Here is a 16391-nt window from a genome sequence, read left to right as displayed (position 1 = left end):
TTTTTCCTTGAAAATAGATTTAATCTTATTCAAATTAGAAATGTTCTGCAGCTCTCTCCAAAACCACCTCCAAAATTCTCCTCTTGATATATGAAAAGTCTTCTAGGGAAGCTTTATGAAACTACTGAAAGAAATCTCCATATTTCTTCAGTGTGGATCTGTCAAAAGGTACGCAAGCAAAAATTTTCACTGAGCTGCTCACGGGAGGAAAGGGCGGGGTGGAGGGACTAGTCACCACGTGTGAACACATGCCCCTCTGCCTTGTCAGTTAACAGTGGTAGCGCGTACAGAGGCGAAGGACTCTCAAGGGGAAGGTTTCACTGGGCAGAGGGTAACAGAGAGGAGCCAGAAACTGGGCAGGAGACGGACGTGTGTTCACCTGAACATTAGAGGCTAAGAGTGAAAAATCAACATTCAGTGATCAGTGACCTTAAAGGGCTCAACTCTCCCTTCTTGGCACAAGTGACGGTCCCACCATTCTAAGCTCCCAAATTCTAGAACAAGATAAAAAGATTAACAAAAATAGAGCATGTGGGAACCGCTGATTCTGTGTGCAGAGGATCCACGCTGGAACCTCAGGGCACCCTGGGCAGGCAGCACCCCTGCATGGAGGGGAGGGTCGGGGGAGGAGGCCAGCGGTGGAGAGGTTGCCAACCCAGGGCCTGCGGGCTGCGGATGCTGTGCTCCCTCTTGCCGCTGGGCAGCTGGGACGCCCCTCTCCAAGGAGACCAGGGCCTACTTGGTCATCTTGCGGATCATGTAGTTGAGGATGCCCCCGTTATGGAAATAAGTGAGCTCCACGTCGGTGTCAAACCTCATGACAGCCTGGAAGGTCTTCCCGGTATCCAGCTGGGAGGACGGAGAAGCAGAGAAGAATTGCTGAGGGAGGAGACGAGCCAGCCCTCAGACTGCCCCTCCAAGTTCAGTCCACGCCCCGGCAGCACCCAGCACCCGGAGCAGGTGCCAGCCGGCCCCAGCCCAGACCCGCTGAGCAGTAAGCTGTGTTTTACTTAACAAGATGCCCCAGGTACTGATCTACAAGGTAAAACCCTGCAGAGCATCTGTGATGGAAGTGAGAGACACCAGAGAATTAGAAACAGCCTCTTGGGGCAGCAATTACTAGCGATGTTTGGAATATTTTCGAAGCTTTCACCAGGGACGGCGGGAGGAAGGAAGTGTTGGCAGCCAGCAGGCGCTTTGTTAAGGCTGTCCCCTAGGCGCTGGTCCAGAGGCTCACCCTGGGACACGGCTCAGCAGCTCAGTCTGCCTGGGTGGCTAGATCACCCTGGGACCACGGGGCCACACTTCATCCTCGCCTTACCCAGGGCTAATCTGTCATTTTCACCTCAGTGCTCATCAAAGCCAGGGCCTGGGGTGAGGTGCAGGGATGGGGTGAGTGTGTCTGTTCACATTTTTATAATAAAAAGGTGTTTTAAATGCCCTGTCCCTGAACTTTTCATCACTATTCTCCCAATGCAGGAGATACGAGTTCAATCCCTGGGTGGGGAACTAAGATCCTGCATGACCTGTAGCATGACCAAATTAAAACAAACAAAAAAAAGACTGATGACTAACAGGGGTCCCTTTTAGCTGGACCTGGCATGGAAAGGCACTGACTTACCTTGATCTGGACTTTCATTCGTGGTTTCAGGGTTTCTGGAATGCTGATAGTGTATCGCTCACGCCCGGTGAGTCCCAGGGTGTCTGCACTCTCCCCAGGGAGGTACTCTAGAGGGATCACCCCCATCCCGACCAAGTTACTTCGGTGAATACGCTCGTAACTCTCCGCTAGGACAGCTCTGATTCCCTGAGAAACCAAGAGAGTAAGTAGTTCAGACAGCTTTTCTTTAGATACACAGACGCCTTACAGAAGGGTTCTTAGGTTACAACTCTTCTCCTGCCTAAATTCTTAAATACCAATTAATCCTTTACATAAAATGTTGCCATTGTGAAGAGCACCGTAGCTGACCGACTGCCTCCACTGGATAAGCAGCATGTGGGCAATGAAATGAACTCTCTGCTTGTACCCTCACCAGCCCTGGATGGAGACACTGGTACTGTGCCCTGCACCCTGGGGATTGGTGGTCTGTCAAGATATTTGAACCCACAAAGTCTAACCGCACACTTAGTTTGTGATACAAACTCTCATTGTGTCTGGAAACCACACTACAAATAAACACAAAGAAAATTCATTTTCCCCCTTGAATTTTGGTATTATTGTAGGCTGTATTAGCAGACACAGAAGATTTAATCAAAACACAACTTTCAGAACATACTACAGAGAAAGGAACTGGTCACCTGCTGTGTGCTGCTTTTATACCTCCTGTTTCAACGATCAAATTGCACTGAATATAATCTTGATATAAAGCTTCCTATAAAGTACATTTTATTGGTAGCCTATAACTGACAATATACAGCAATGATCAGTAAACCAGGATACCTGATTAACTAGAACACCCAAATCTCAAATATTAGTTAACTGTAATATAATATTTAGACACCCGTAAAAGCTCTCAACATCCTTTCAGAGCCCCTAAATCAGGGTCACTCAGGAAGCTTGTTAAAAATGTAGATTCTTGGGTACTTACTACCCCTGATCTACTGTATCAGAATCTCTTGCAGAAGCATGAGTGGGAGAAGATGGGATTCTTTAAGTCTGGAGAACCATGGCTAGACAGAGGTGTTCTAAGAGTCTGCTGATATTACAGTCACAAGGGGAGGCTTTTAAAATCCAGACGTCCAGGCCTTTAACCTTACCAACCAACCCAGAACGTCTGGGAATGAGATCTGGGCATAGGTATTTTTAAAATCACAAAGTGTTTCCAAGTTTAAAAACACAGATTTAAAAGAGCAGATTCTTTAGGACAGTAGGCATTTTGTATAGATTTATGTACATATGTATTGTGTATTTATTTGGGGGGAAGGGGCAATGGTTGTAAACACAGGTTATTCACGCCCCAAGCTTTGTGAGGAGGGCTGTGTGGGGCTGCAGGTCACGCTGCCCAGCCCTCTCTGCCTGCAGACAACGTGGCTGAGGCTGGCCAGCTACAGAAGGAAGTGTGTGCACGGCCGACTGGGCAGACAGAACTCAGGGCAGTTCTGTAGAGAAGCTGACACTTGTGGAGTCAGGACCCTAAAAGATGGCTGTTCCCTTGCTCTTTGTATACCCTCTACTCTCCTGGTCGGGCTTCGCCTCTGCCCTACTCACCTGCGTGCTTGCCCTCTGCCCCTTAAGCCAAGACGGCCCCACCTGTTAGTTCATTAAAGGGAAACATTTACCCTCTGATGGCTGTTACTTGAGGGGCTATGAGGGACATGCCCCAGCTCTGGTCTCCCTGTAACTGACAGCCAACCTGATGTCAATCCCTGCTCTAATAAATGGGAGGAGCCGCCCCCTCCTCCCAGGGGTAGAAGTGTGCCCTGCCTGCAGTGAGCCGCACCCCATGAAGCTTCAGATGTGTAAGAGCCTCCCTCTGTGAGATCACTGATGCCAGGCTCTTTCCCTGGCCCTGTGGCTGGTGCAGCCCCACCAGACTCGAGAGCCCCGTGCCAGGACTCGCCTATCCAGACCTTACTGTCTCCCGCCAGCCCCCGACTGCTCCTGCACTCACTGCTGTTGGCAGCGCCTGGCTCCTTTCCTAAAAGCCTTCCTTTTGTAATTTCTTAGATTCTTTTCAGCAGTTTCTAGAAAAGGCAGGCCTTCGACAAATTACCAACTAATAACATATCTTTTCTCCACACTGCCCCCTCCACTGCAAACTGATGGACTTAAAGAAAAGGGGGCCGGTGCTGGTAAGACCTGGGCATCTGGAGGGCTGTCTGCCAGACAGCCATGTATTTTTTACAGTACTTGTGGATATCAACTGACTTAGCGTCTGCCAAATGCATGGATTTGCTCAAGCCATCGTTATTTAAACTGATATCAGCTAAGCTACTCTACCCCACCCTGAGCACGGAAGCCAGGCACTAGGAGTGGCCCTGCTTTCAGGGCCAGCAAAGGGGCCAGAGGTAAAAACTCCGTGGGGCCCCCTCCTACAGGGACAGCTTACGGGTCAAGCCCTGAAATGGCTGAAGGTTCTGAAGAGTTGTCTGTCTACACACAGAGAGGGCTTCCTTTTCTACTGAGCCTGTGCACAGACCATTCACTGGCAGTAAAAAGCAGCTGTAAAAAGTGCATTCCCTGAGTTTATTCAGAGCTCAGGCTCCTGGGCTTCCCTTGTGGCTCAGCTGGTAAAGAATCCACCTGCAGTGTGGGAGACCTGGGTTCGATCCCTGGGTTGGGAAGATCCCCTGGAGAAGGGAACAGCTACCCACTCCAGCATTCTGGCCTGGAGAATTCCATGGACTGTATAGATCATGGGGTTGCAAAGGGTCGGACACGATTGAGAGACTTTCACTTTCAGGCTCCTGATGTTTTCCCTTCTGTGAACCTAACAATCAAGACAGTAGCACCAGCTTATTCCTCACATTGACCTGGGAAAAGGGCCTTAAATAAGCTTCAGGTGCTAACCTGAGACCATTATGAAAACCATGAAACTTTCCCCATTAAAAAAAAAAAGACACACATTCCACACTTCTGGATGTAATTTCATAGACTTCAAGATCCTCCAGACACACCCAAAGATCCATGGCTCCCAGGATAGCAACATGTGATGGCGGGGAACCTGGTGACTCACTTCACTCCGGGAGAGAAGCCCCGATCTACCAAGCAGGAGGCGAGGAAACAGTCCACGCTTCCCCGAGCTTGCTTTGCTCTCCCACAGCATCTTCTTGGAAAGTAAAGCCTTCCCCCCAGCTTCCCTTCTGGTTCAGGGGGGCAGCTGCCTGCAGGGCTGTCTCTGCGTCCTACTCACCAGGAGGAAAGGGCCCTTGGCAGCCCAGTCTCGGGAGCTGCCCGAGCCGTACTCTTTGCCGGCCAGGACGATGAGGGGTAGGCCCGCCTGCTGGTACCGCTCAGCCGCGTCGAACACATCAAGCTGAGGAGAAGAGGAGGAAGGTTTTACCGACAGAGTGAAGGCACAGCGTGCAGACAGAGGCCAGTAAGTCCTGGGGGGACATTCAGGAGTGTCTGTAGTCGGCCAAGCCAGTGTAAAGTCAATGGCAAGCTCAACCAATCAGTTGCCTGGTCTACAAATTTCCAGTTAATGCTGTCTATTAGTACTTACCTCTATCAAATTGAATTTTATACTCTTAAGTGAAATGCCTTATTGCCCTAATTTTAGAAAAACATTCAAATCCAAGGGCATCAGGGGGAAAAAGGAAATTAGAGCAGTTTTTTTTTTTTTTTAAACTCTTCCATTGATTAAAATATTTTAAAGCAAAAGCAGAGAATCCCACCTGAATGTGGGTTTTGATTCTGTACCAGAGATGATCGTGATGGTCAGTTGTGAACACAAAAAAGGTCATGTATTTGGAAATCACAAAAACGCAGACTTTTATTCATTACCCTTCTGCTAGGAGCCAGCATGGGGAATCCTGCCCATGGCAAAGGTCATGAGGAAGGGGGCCTGGCAAAAAGCAAAGGCTGACCTCAGGCCTCATGGGTACCCCTGGATTTTCCTGAGCATCTACCCCCCAAACCAGAGTCTGCCTGCTTTATTGTACTGTGCTTTCCACTCTTCTGACATAATAGGGGGCTATCCCCGACCACCTTTCTCTGGAAAGAATTAACTTAGAGCTCCAGTTAACCGTCTCCTGCATATAAAAGGAGTGTCTCAGCTCAAACCCCTCTGATGGCTCTCTAACTTGCCTGACAGTTAGAGACTTTTACAACTTGTGATTGTTTACAGCCCCTCAACCGCGAGAGGCACTCAGCTTAAAATGTCTTAAAGATATAGAGCCTTTTCTAAAGAGCTAAGAATTATATTGGTGATGAGTTTTCATTGTTGAGTCAATGACTGCTGCCAGGCCTCCATATTCTTTATCTTTTAGGCACCTGGAGGATAGTAATCAATGTAATTGGGATATAGAAAAAGGAATATAGTAGTTTTGATGTTAGCAACACTAGACTTTTGAGTTAGTGATAACTAACAGTTTGTTATAAATCACTGTACTCCTCCTTCCTTGTTATAAATTGTTGTGTCCTTGCTATATAAGAATGTAACCTTAATTAGTGCTTTCTGAGAGTGGCACCAGACTTTAGTAAGAACAACACTTTTAAGGCGAATAAGTTTTCTGGTTGACAGACCCTTATCAGAAAAGGGCCATAAAATGCTAATAGGCCTCCTGGCCAGAAGATGATATACATGTTGTGTATACAGCTAGGTATGCAGAGAGAAAGCCTGGTCTCGATAAGATTCAGGGCTGCTGACGCTGCATAATTTTGTATTATCCATTGATCTCTATGTACAACCAAAAGTATAAAAAGCTTTTCTGGACAATAAAGGACAGACCAGTTTCTTGGGCCAGTTCCTGGAAAGACTGGTTCCTCCGTGTCTTCTTTTCTTTCTTAGTCTATTTTCTGGCTGATTCCCATATGGGGCATAGAGGCTAGCCATGTCTACTTATTTGCCCAGGCTTCTAAGACCTATGTGAGAGGGAGTCCAAGGCGGGGCACCCTCTGCTATTCAAGCAGGTGCCTGTGGCCCTATGTAGATGGTTCAAGTCCCTTGTCTCAGGGCTTTATTGGCTTTCTATGTAAACCAAGGAATACAGCCTCTTTCTCCCCTCTATTCTCTTAACTGCAAACTCTTTCCTTATCTCTCTCTAAATCTATATATCTCTCTCGCCACTCTGTCCCCGCTTCGGATACCCTGGATCCAACCGGGGCTGGACCCCAACACCCTTCTACATGGAGATCAAGGAAACAATAGTAGAAACACAGATGAAGCACCAATCAATAAAGGATAAGAAAGGGTTAAGGAATCTCTTAGTATATATGAGAAACAGCTTTAACAAATATTCATTTGTTTCTCATAGGAACTCTGAACATTCTGCTGAGCTGAGGCTTCACAAAGACAGGTGATATCATTGATGGCGAATAATGAAACTTTTTTTTTTTTTTTGTCGCTACTTAAGTCAGAAAATAAGATCCGTCCAAAGAGGGAGTGTTTGATTTGAAAGGAGCTCTAGAAAGGTATATAATCAAACTCTCAAGTAGGCTTTCACAAATTACTATTGTGGTGAAAGGATGGAGACTGTGGTTAATGTCACACGGCACAGCCTAAATCTAGGTAGGATCTGTCTGTCTTCAGTTGAACAGAACTCACAAATATAGAAACAGTTGAAAAAAAAACAGAGTAAAAGTCTGCTCTAACCAAAAAGCCTGGATGCTTTCAAAGACTAGAAAAGAAACAACCTACCTGATATTTTCAGAGGTATCTATTGCTAGTTTGGATATTAAGAATGTGGGAGTGTGTGCTTTAAAGTGCTTTCAAAACTACCACAGAGCTGACAGTCTCCACGGCAGAGACAGGGACTCCATGGCAGAGCGGGTGGTGGAACCCAGCTGTGCGGACTCAGCAGGTTCGAATTCTGGGTCCTGCCTTTTCTCTTGCAGCAAGCAGCTTATAAAGCATCGGCTCCCTGCACTGGCCCTCTCTTCTAAAGAAAGCATAAAAGTTAGTGGTCTCTTCTGATATCTCACCTCTGGATCCCTAAGTATATAATTGGTCAGTTCATTTCTCCTTTTTTATTATCCATTAAATTCCTACTTAGAGGATTTAGTTCTTTCAACTACCACTCTTGTAGGGCCCTCCCCCTCCCCAACCTCTCCTCTCCAGGGCCTTCTAATATCACTGTCATATCTTTTTTTATTTTTGGCCATACGTTTTGATTACATACATGCAATTTTATTTACAGCTGAGCCACATAATGGACTCAGATTTCCTTTTCTTGGCAATTAAAAAAAATTTATTTCCCACTGGAAATAATAAATTTGTATGTGTGTGTGTGTGTGCGTGCATTCACCTGTTTCTGTGTCCCTACCCATTAACTAACGAATATACTACCTAAAGTATCGATACAAGTCTTTTCTGAAGACATTCACAGCTATCACGCAATTTACTTTGAAAATCTTTCTCACGGGGTGTCACTCCTGATGCCCTCATTCCTGTGGACCGCTTACTCTCTGAGGTGTGTTCACGTGACAGAGGAGTCTTCCTTCCCCAGCATCCTGGCGATTCCCTGCACTTCCTTTTCCTGGGTCCTACATCTTCCCCTATATTTGGTTTATTCTCTCGTTTTGGTGGGACACAATTACCAAGTAGCTTTCTGAGGCTGGGGCTGGCACATAATTGTTAAGGCTTCTGAATGTCTGAATGTGCTGTTGCTTTACCCTCACTCGGCTGGGCGTATGAGGGATACAGACTTTAGAGTGCCGACAACTTCCCCCAGCCTAAGTCTCCTGGGTTGCCTTGAGGGCGTCTGACCCCCAGAAGAGTGCACGTAAGCCTCTTTCCCCTTCTCCGAAGTTTCTAGGTCTTCTCCTACCTCTGCTGTTCTTAACTTCACGGAGATGTGACTTGGAGTGAGCATTAACCATGTGGCTGGGTGGGCGCAGTGGACCTTTCGATCTGGAATCTCAGATTTTGCACTTGAAGAATTGCTTGTGTTAATTCTTAACAATTTCCTCTCCGATCTTATTTGTTCTTTTTAGCATCTTTATTCAGTCAGATGCTGGTCCTCCTCGGTTCAGGCTTTGGTTTTTCTTACATTTCCTATTTTCCCCTTTGTCTTTCTACCTTCTGGAAGATTTTCCCAACTAGTCAACTTTTCCTGTGAAACTTTTTAGGGACCTTTTTTTTTTTTTTTAAGAGTTCCTTCTTGTCTTCTGATTACAACAACAGAAAATCATCTCTTATCACTCTGACGAAATAACTGTTTTTCTTAGTTTTCTTCTACTCTGTGCATTACCTGTTTTCCTCTTTATTCCTCTGTTTCTTGTCTAGGTCTGTCTTTCAAGTTCAAGGCCTGACTCCAATGTCTCTTTATCTCTGATGCTGTCTCCTTATTTAAGCTGAGGCACTAACCATCTGACTAGGAGTTCTGCGCACGGTAGGGCTGTCAGTGAGGGCCTCCACCATGACAGTTGGCATCCCGGAGGCCCTCAAAGTCTACTAACTGCAAGCCCCTGCTTCGTCTTTTGGGGATTTTACCATTCATTTGGACCCTTTCCCTTAGTAGTCTATTGTCCCTGCTAGTCACTGAACAAATATGTCCTGGCACTCATGTTGTGCTGGATGGGCTTCCCAGGTGGTGCACTGGTAAAGAACCCACCTGCCAATGCAGGAGACACAAGAGATGTGGGTTTGAGCCCTGGGTTGGGAAGGTGCCCTGGAGTAGGAAATGGTGACCCACTCCAGTATTCTTGCCTGGGATATCCCATGGACAGAGAAGCCTGGCGGGCTATAGTCCATGGGGTTGCAGAGTTGACTGAGTGACTGAAGCACGTATGCCACCCAGGGTTAAGCCTCAGAACCTTAAAAAGTAGATATTATTTTACTTTGCAAGTACGAAAAGTGAGGCTCAGAGAGGTAGGCAGATTGCTGAAGAAGGCTCCACAGCTGGTCTGAGGTGGAGTTAGGACTTGAACCCAGGCTTGTCTGACTTCAAGGGCAGGCTTTCCCACCTCTCCCCATGCCTGCCCTCTGTGAACAGACAATTCCAGCTCTAATAAACCACCTCCACGTGGTTCCCATTAGGACCCAAGCAGGCCTGCACAGTCCTCTACATTCTTCCTTCCCTAACGGTATGATTAATTAAATTTTACTGGAGTCATAAAACAGCACTTCTTAGTAAATATCCTCTACCTTAACCTGGAATTTCCCCTTCAAGTATTCTGAACCGATGAAACCTCAATTGGAGGCTTTTTAAGCTCAACTCCTAAGAAACTAGATTTAGTTAAAGCATGAAGCAGAAATCTCTAAGCAGGAAAAGGCCTCCCAGTTTAAAGGGACTCTTCTTTAGGGATGAACTCTACATATATGGAACACTTGGCAAGAGGGACTATGTAAAGCAAGAGGCAGGAGGAGGTGTGGAAGATAAAAATAAGACCCAAGGGAAAGTGACAGTGCAAGCACTGAACCACCCAGAGCCTGAGAAATGCTGGCTTCTAGAGGAAGCAGAAGACATCATACTCACAACTTCACCAGAAGGCAGATGGATAGTCTGTGGTGCCTGCTTGTTCAAGAATTTGTTTAATAAGCGGATGTTGGCAAATGTCCCCCGCGCCATGATGGCATCGTTCCCTCGGCGGGAGCCATAGGAGTTGAATTCTCGAGGAGTCAGGCTGGTAACAAAGGCAGGAGAGAAGCTGGTTTAGGGAACTGAGAGATTAAACCTGGCTTACACCATGAAAGGGGGAAAAAAAATCACAAACCTAGGTATTTCTGTAAGTCTACTAAGTGTTGTTCTCCAAGGTGGAAAAAGTGTTTCCATAGCTTCGACTGAGGGCACAATGAGAGGTGGCAGGTGCGATGGTGAATCTATAGCCTCCCAGCATCAACCTACAGTCTTATAAATCTGGGTAGAGCAATTGGGAGGAACTTTAGAAAGAGCATTTTATTTATTCAGTAAGGTAGCCTATAAAGCTTCATAAAAAATAAAATGTTAAAAATGGGTGGGAAAAAAAAAAGGAAGCAAAGGGAATACTCGGGTAGGTCAGTTTGGTGGAGCCAAGAGTGGGGGACACATAAAATACATTCTATAAATTAAACAGAAGAAGGCTCAAATTTGTCCAGGAACTCAATGCAATTAAAAAACACGTAACTGGCAACGTGACTTAGTATCACTGTAAGATCAAAGCAGGGCAGGGACGAAGGAGCAGAACAAGAACTGCTAGTCCTAAAATCAAAGAAAAGTCTGGTCTGTGGGTCCGAATGAAAGGACGTTTTGAGACGTCAGGAACAACATCTTAACAATGAACAGTGACCAGTTCACTGGGATGTTTCTTAAAATGCTAGGAACCATGTGTGTTGATGATTCATTCGTTAGTGCAATTCTGAAGACTGAGAATCTAAGCATGGGCTTCAGGAGTAGGTGAGTGTGTCTATGAACCCCTGAAATTATGTCCAAAATGTGGATATGTATTTTTCGGGAAAGGTGTATTTCCTTTCATTCTATTCTCTGAAGAGTATCAATAACCACCAATCAAAAGAGGTGTTGGTTACTTCTCTCTTCCTAGTTCCTTCTTCCAGCCTCAACTCTGTTTCTCTAGCTTCTCTGTCCTTAGAAGCCTTTCCCATTCATTCATTCAACAGCTTTTCACTGAGCACCAACTACATGCCAGGCGCTGTCAGGTGCCTGGGATACAGCAAATCCCTGCTTTCGCAGGGCTTACATCCTAGAAGGTAGAGACAGAGAAGTTTTTTTAAAAGAGCATCCTACACAAGTGTTACTAGATTGTGGTTAATACCTAAGAAAAGGTAGGCCAGGGCAAGAAGAGCATGGTGGGCGTGATCTTATGGAGGAAGACTTGAACTCGGCGTGGGAGTTCATTAAGAGGGTATCTTGGGGAAAGGCATCCGAGAGGAGAAAACAGTCAGCTCACCTGAAGGCTCTCAGGCAGAGGGGTACTTGGCCTTGTTTGAACATGCAAGGAACCAGATGGTGGGCAGTGTGTCCTGAGCAGTGTGGATGAGGGGACGAGCAGGACTCCCAAACCCACCTTGAACATCTGCCCTTTGCTATTTGCTGATGGACTTGCATCTCCCACTCAAGACAGAACCATCCCTTTAAAAGCTCATAATATGAGAACTTCCCTTAGGTGGTCCAGGGGCTAAGACACCACACTTCCAGTGCAGTGGGCCCGGGTTCCATCCCTGGTCGGGGAACTAGATCCCACATGCCGCAACTAAGACCCGGCCCAGCCAAATAAACAAATAAATGTTAAAATCTCGTATGTATTAGGTTGGCCAAAAAGTTTGTTTGGCTTTTTCCATGCCATTTTAACAGTAGACAACCCTGAGTGAACTTTTTGGCCAACCCACTATCTGTGTATGGGTAGCTGCCATACATTTTAAAAAGTAGTTGTCCCACGTTAAAGAAAAGTCTCAACATGACCACTGTGCGTTCACCTCCGCTAGATCTGGGCTGTCTTCTTAAACTCACAACACGCACATCCTGGGGGACAGGAGACATTCTCAGTCTGAGTGAACAGACTGCCCCATGGGATGTACTAGGACAAGGCAGAGACTGAATGAGCAAGGGAGAAGGGGAAAGTTGTGAGGAGAATGGGTTACCCGCCCAGCAAGTGGGAGGAGGGGCAAGGGAGCTGCCTCTCCCACAGGGGAAAAAGGAAAAAAAGCTTCAGTGCTGTTTCTCATACTGGCTCTGGGCCCTGTCCCTGACGAAGGTGACTCAGCACGTGGGGATGGGGCCAGGAATGTTCATCTCCCCAGAAGAACCTCAAGGCAAGTCAGGTCTGGGATGGACACTGGCTGGTATCGGTGCACTGTGGTGGTGGTTTAGTATCCGACTCTTTGCGACCCCATTGACTGTAGCCGCCAGGCAAGAATACTGGAGTGGGTTGCCATGTCCTTCTCCAGGGGATCTTCTTGACTCAGGGTTTGTTAAATAGCGGTATATAATATTAGTGTGAAAGTGAAAGTGAAGGTGCTCAGTTGTGTCCGACTCTGCGACCCCATGGACTATAGCCTACCAGGCTCCTCTGTCGACGGGATTTTCCAGGCAATAGTACTGGAGTGGATTGCCATTTCCTTCTCCAGGGGATCTTCCTAACCCAGGGATCGAACCCAGTCTCCTGCATTGTAGACAGACGCTTAACCGTCTGAGCCACCAGGGAAGTCAATATTAGTGTAATACCTGTTAAAATAGGTATATGACTGAAGGATTGCTGAATGGAGGTGTAAACTGCAAATCCTCAAAGCTGTTCTCTGTAAAGAACATGTCTCTTGGGACTTCCTTGGTGGTCCAGTGGATAAGACTCTGTGCTTCCAATGCTGGGTCCTGGGTTCAATCCCCAGCCAGGGAACTAAGATCCTATGTACTGCAACCAAGTCCATACGCCGCAACTACTGAGCCTGTGCACTCCAGAGCCCACACGCCACAACTAGAGAATCCATGGGCTGCAACAAAGACCCAGCACAGCCAAAATAAATAGTAAACTAAAACACAACACATGTCTGTCAACTAGGAAATGTCAAAGCATTTCTGGTTAACCCCCTGCCAAGTGCTTCAAGTATAACCAGGCCACACAGGGGAAGAGTGGAGCCTTGTACATAAACCATCAGCCAAGCTGGTGGCAGGGATGACAGCCGAGTCTAATAAGTAGACTTGCTCATAAAGAAGGTCTCTACGTGCTGGGGTTCATGTGCTGGTGGATTCTCTAGTAGCTTCAAAGCTACAAACAGAAAGAGTGATTGGTTTTCAGGCTCCAGGGTTCAGTGAAAAACTGGAGTCTGACTCCAAACAGACCTCATGAAAAGAGGACTAATGACCTCATGCTGTCCCTTCTGTCTTCAGGCCTCCCCTCTCCCATCGTTACTCACCCTCTGTTAGTTAAGTAGCGAGCAGCAGGGCTGTTTCTTGCGATGTTTCCAGCTGGAGAGATGTGGTCTGTTGTTACTGAATCTCCCAAGTTTAACAGCACATAGGCATCCACGATAGACTTAGGGGGCTGAAGATCCAAAGTCTAGCAAAGAACACGGAAAGTCAGTGTTTGCCCGGCTTTTCTCCAACGCATCACCAGGGGAGCCTCAACAGCAGTGGTCCATGGATCTGACCCTGATGACAGCCCTACATCAACACACAGAGAATTCTAGTTTCATTGGGTTTATCAGGGGTGTTTAGTAAGGCAAAGTGAATTTATGCAAAACATCCGTATCTCACCCTTGAAGGAGGTGAAGTATTGGCACTATCCCCTCAAAAACAAAAGGGATGCTGCGGCAAATGACAGTCTTTCTCCACATCCAGAGAAGGTCCCAAACGCTGGGTACAGCAGGAGTCCTGCCTTCTGCTCACATCCTCTCATCCCCTCCTCCCACCTGGAGAGCACAGACTCCTGATCATCAGTTTCAGAGAAGATTTTCCTTGTTTGTATGGGTATAAGGCTTAAGTATGGCAGGTCCTTGGGGCTGTTCTCCTGGACAGTCCCCCTCAGACGTTACTGAGTCTCTATCCCCGTGATACTTGATCTCCAGGGGTCTCTGCACAGCCATGTGGAAGCCCTGGACAGACAAACCACAGGCCCACTCCAGCCAAATAACCCAGCTTCCTCAAGCTCTCCTCAGTGTTATCTGCTCAGGTTTGTAAAGGTTTTAATGAAGTAGGTAGTCAAAGTGAGGGTACTGGTTAATCAAGTAGATTTTACAAGCCAAGAAACTTTTTGAAGAACTCATTTTGTTAAGAAAAAAAAAAAAAAAAAAGTCCTACCAGGTCTTCAAAGAATGGTGGTGATTTAATGTATGTAGATTTGGGATTCCAGCAATATAGCTTATCTGACGGGGCTGCTAAGGCATTCCAGCTCTCATTTACAGTCTTGGGGAGAAAAAGAAAAAGGAGAGGCAGGTCTAAGCACAGTTCATCCTGAGGAAAACTTAACATGTGAACATAATATTCAAGCTAAGAGTACAGTAAGACCAATTCTTAGTCTAAATGGTCACACAACATGTCTATACAAAGATAACACCATGCTAAGAAATTTAAAAATACACATGCCCTGTAACAGGCCATCTCTTAAATGACCCCATGGACCTGCCTCCTGGGAATCCTACCTGTAAATGAACCCCTCCTGCTGAGTGAGGGCTGAGCCTAGTGACTCATTTCCAGGATGAGGTTACAGAGACTGCCTTCTGTCTCTTCACCCTCTTACTTGCTCTTGCTGGCTCTGCCAGAAGCCAGCCACCATGCTGTGAAGAGACCCACCAGTAAGGTCCTGAGGGGGCCCTCTCGCTGACAGTCAGTGAGAAGCTGCAGCCTTCACCCACAGCACCTGAGGTCCTGTATCCTGCCAATGACCACACGAGCGGTCTAAGAACTGGCTCCTCCCCAGTCGAATCATCACGTGAGGCCACAGCCTCAGATGACACTGGGAATGAAGCCTTGTGAAGGCAGACACAGCCTGTTAAGCGGCACCTCCATTTCTGACCCATAAAACAGATAAGAAATGTTTGCTGTTTTAATTCACTAAGTTTAGGAGTAACGTGTTGCAGAGCAACAGGTAACTAACACATATAATTTACGGAATAACAATCCAGGTTGAACCCGAGGAGAAATTATTGATGCTCTGAAGATTTGGGGAGGTAGACTTCTGGTCACAAGAACATTAGATAGTAAGTGACAGCCACTATGCGTTCAAATTGGCTTGAATTTGCTCCACATGTCATTAACTCAGCCTCTGGAGAAACGTATTTAACCCAGTATCCACCAAACTCCCTTCAACCATTTCCCAACGAGCAGCTTGTGGGATTCAGTGTGTGAGTGTGACTCCCATTTGACTCTGCTCCCCAGTCTGCCCTCATATTTCAAGCCACCAGCCCCACCCAGAAGCCCTGGGGTCAGCCTAACACAGAAACCAGGGAACAGGGTAACATTCGAGTCTTGGAAAGTGATATGGAGCCCCATACATTTCCCCCGTTTGTAAAATGCATAGCAAGTTTGTTTTTTAATTTCAGCAGCTTGATAGTTTGGTGCTTCCAACTGAGTGGCTTTTATTTGTATTACTCTTTGAAGCAGGCAAATAAATCTGAGAGGTGCGTTCAGCCATGTGCCCCTCAGTGACACCCTATAGTGACATTGGGCTCCTCAACCACAGCCCATGCTCTCCCTGGGCTGTCAGAGGAAGAGGGGAGCCATGCAGAGCTAGCCAGGAGCCACATCCATGCCGAGTCCATGCCTCCTGAGCCTGCTGCTCATGTGTCCAAGTCTGGGAACATCTGGGGAGAGTTGGGTCTGGAAGAGCCTGAGTTGTAGGAGCAAAATGATTGTCCCACTTTCCCAGTTATCTGAAGAAATGCTACCTTGTCTAGTTGACACCGGCACTAGCCTCAAGGTTGGCAGAGAAGACGCAGGGGAGCGACTTCCCCTTGACACTGGGGCGGGGACCTCACCTCTATTTTCTGGTAGACCTCCTTAAACATCCCGGGGATCACGTACTGACGCTCCACTGCCTGGATCTCATCTCTGGTTGGCCAGATATCTTTCAGAAATACTTGCTGTCCCTTGGCATTGACACCTGGGGAGAAAATGTTTAGTAGTGAGATGAACTTCACCTCATATCCGGTTTTCATGGTCACAGGCAGTCAGCCCAGTCTCATTGTTTAGGGAAGCTACGTTCAGAAAATTCTCTGTGCACACTGAGAAAACACTCAGCCACCGCCCGGAAGAAACACACAGGTTAGGCTCCCAAGGGTTATCCACAACACTGCTGTCAACTGGTCAATACGTAACGCGGTTTCACGTGTTTCTGCTTACATACCGTTGATGCATTCACA

The 16391-nt window shown here is 46.9% G+C and overlaps 1 protein-coding gene and 1 non-coding gene across 2 annotated transcripts in view; one reads left to right on the top strand and one right to left on the bottom strand.

Annotated features, from left to right (window-relative positions):
* ACO1 (aconitase 1) overlaps window positions 1-16391 on the bottom strand; it is a 65151-nt gene continuing 48760 nt past the window's right edge. Inside the window, exons 15-21 of the mRNA XM_015093260.4 lie at window positions 16008-16132; window positions 14332-14436; window positions 13449-13591; window positions 10081-10228; window positions 4854-4976; window positions 1622-1807; window positions 1-849 (exon numbers count right to left, since the gene is read on the bottom strand). Of these exons, the coding sequence (XP_014948746.1) occupies window positions 736-849; window positions 1622-1807; window positions 4854-4976; window positions 10081-10228; window positions 13449-13591; window positions 14332-14436; window positions 16008-16132 (944 nt within the window). The 3' untranslated portion in view covers window positions 1-735. The remainder of the gene's footprint in view (window positions 850-1621; window positions 1808-4853; window positions 4977-10080; window positions 10229-13448; window positions 13592-14331; window positions 14437-16007; window positions 16133-16391) is intronic.
* Window positions 12860-12931, top strand: TRNAG-UCC (transfer RNA glycine (anticodon UCC)). Its single transcript has one exon. It is a non-coding gene; the product is annotated as a tRNA-Gly (tRNA).

This window comes from Ovis aries, chromosome 2 (genome assembly GCF_016772045.2).
Source record: "Ovis aries strain OAR_USU_Benz2616 breed Rambouillet chromosome 2, ARS-UI_Ramb_v3.0, whole genome shotgun sequence".
NCBI lineage: Eukaryota > Metazoa > Chordata > Mammalia > Artiodactyla > Bovidae > Ovis > Ovis aries.
This window is presented reverse-complemented; position numbering and strand designations above follow the sequence as displayed.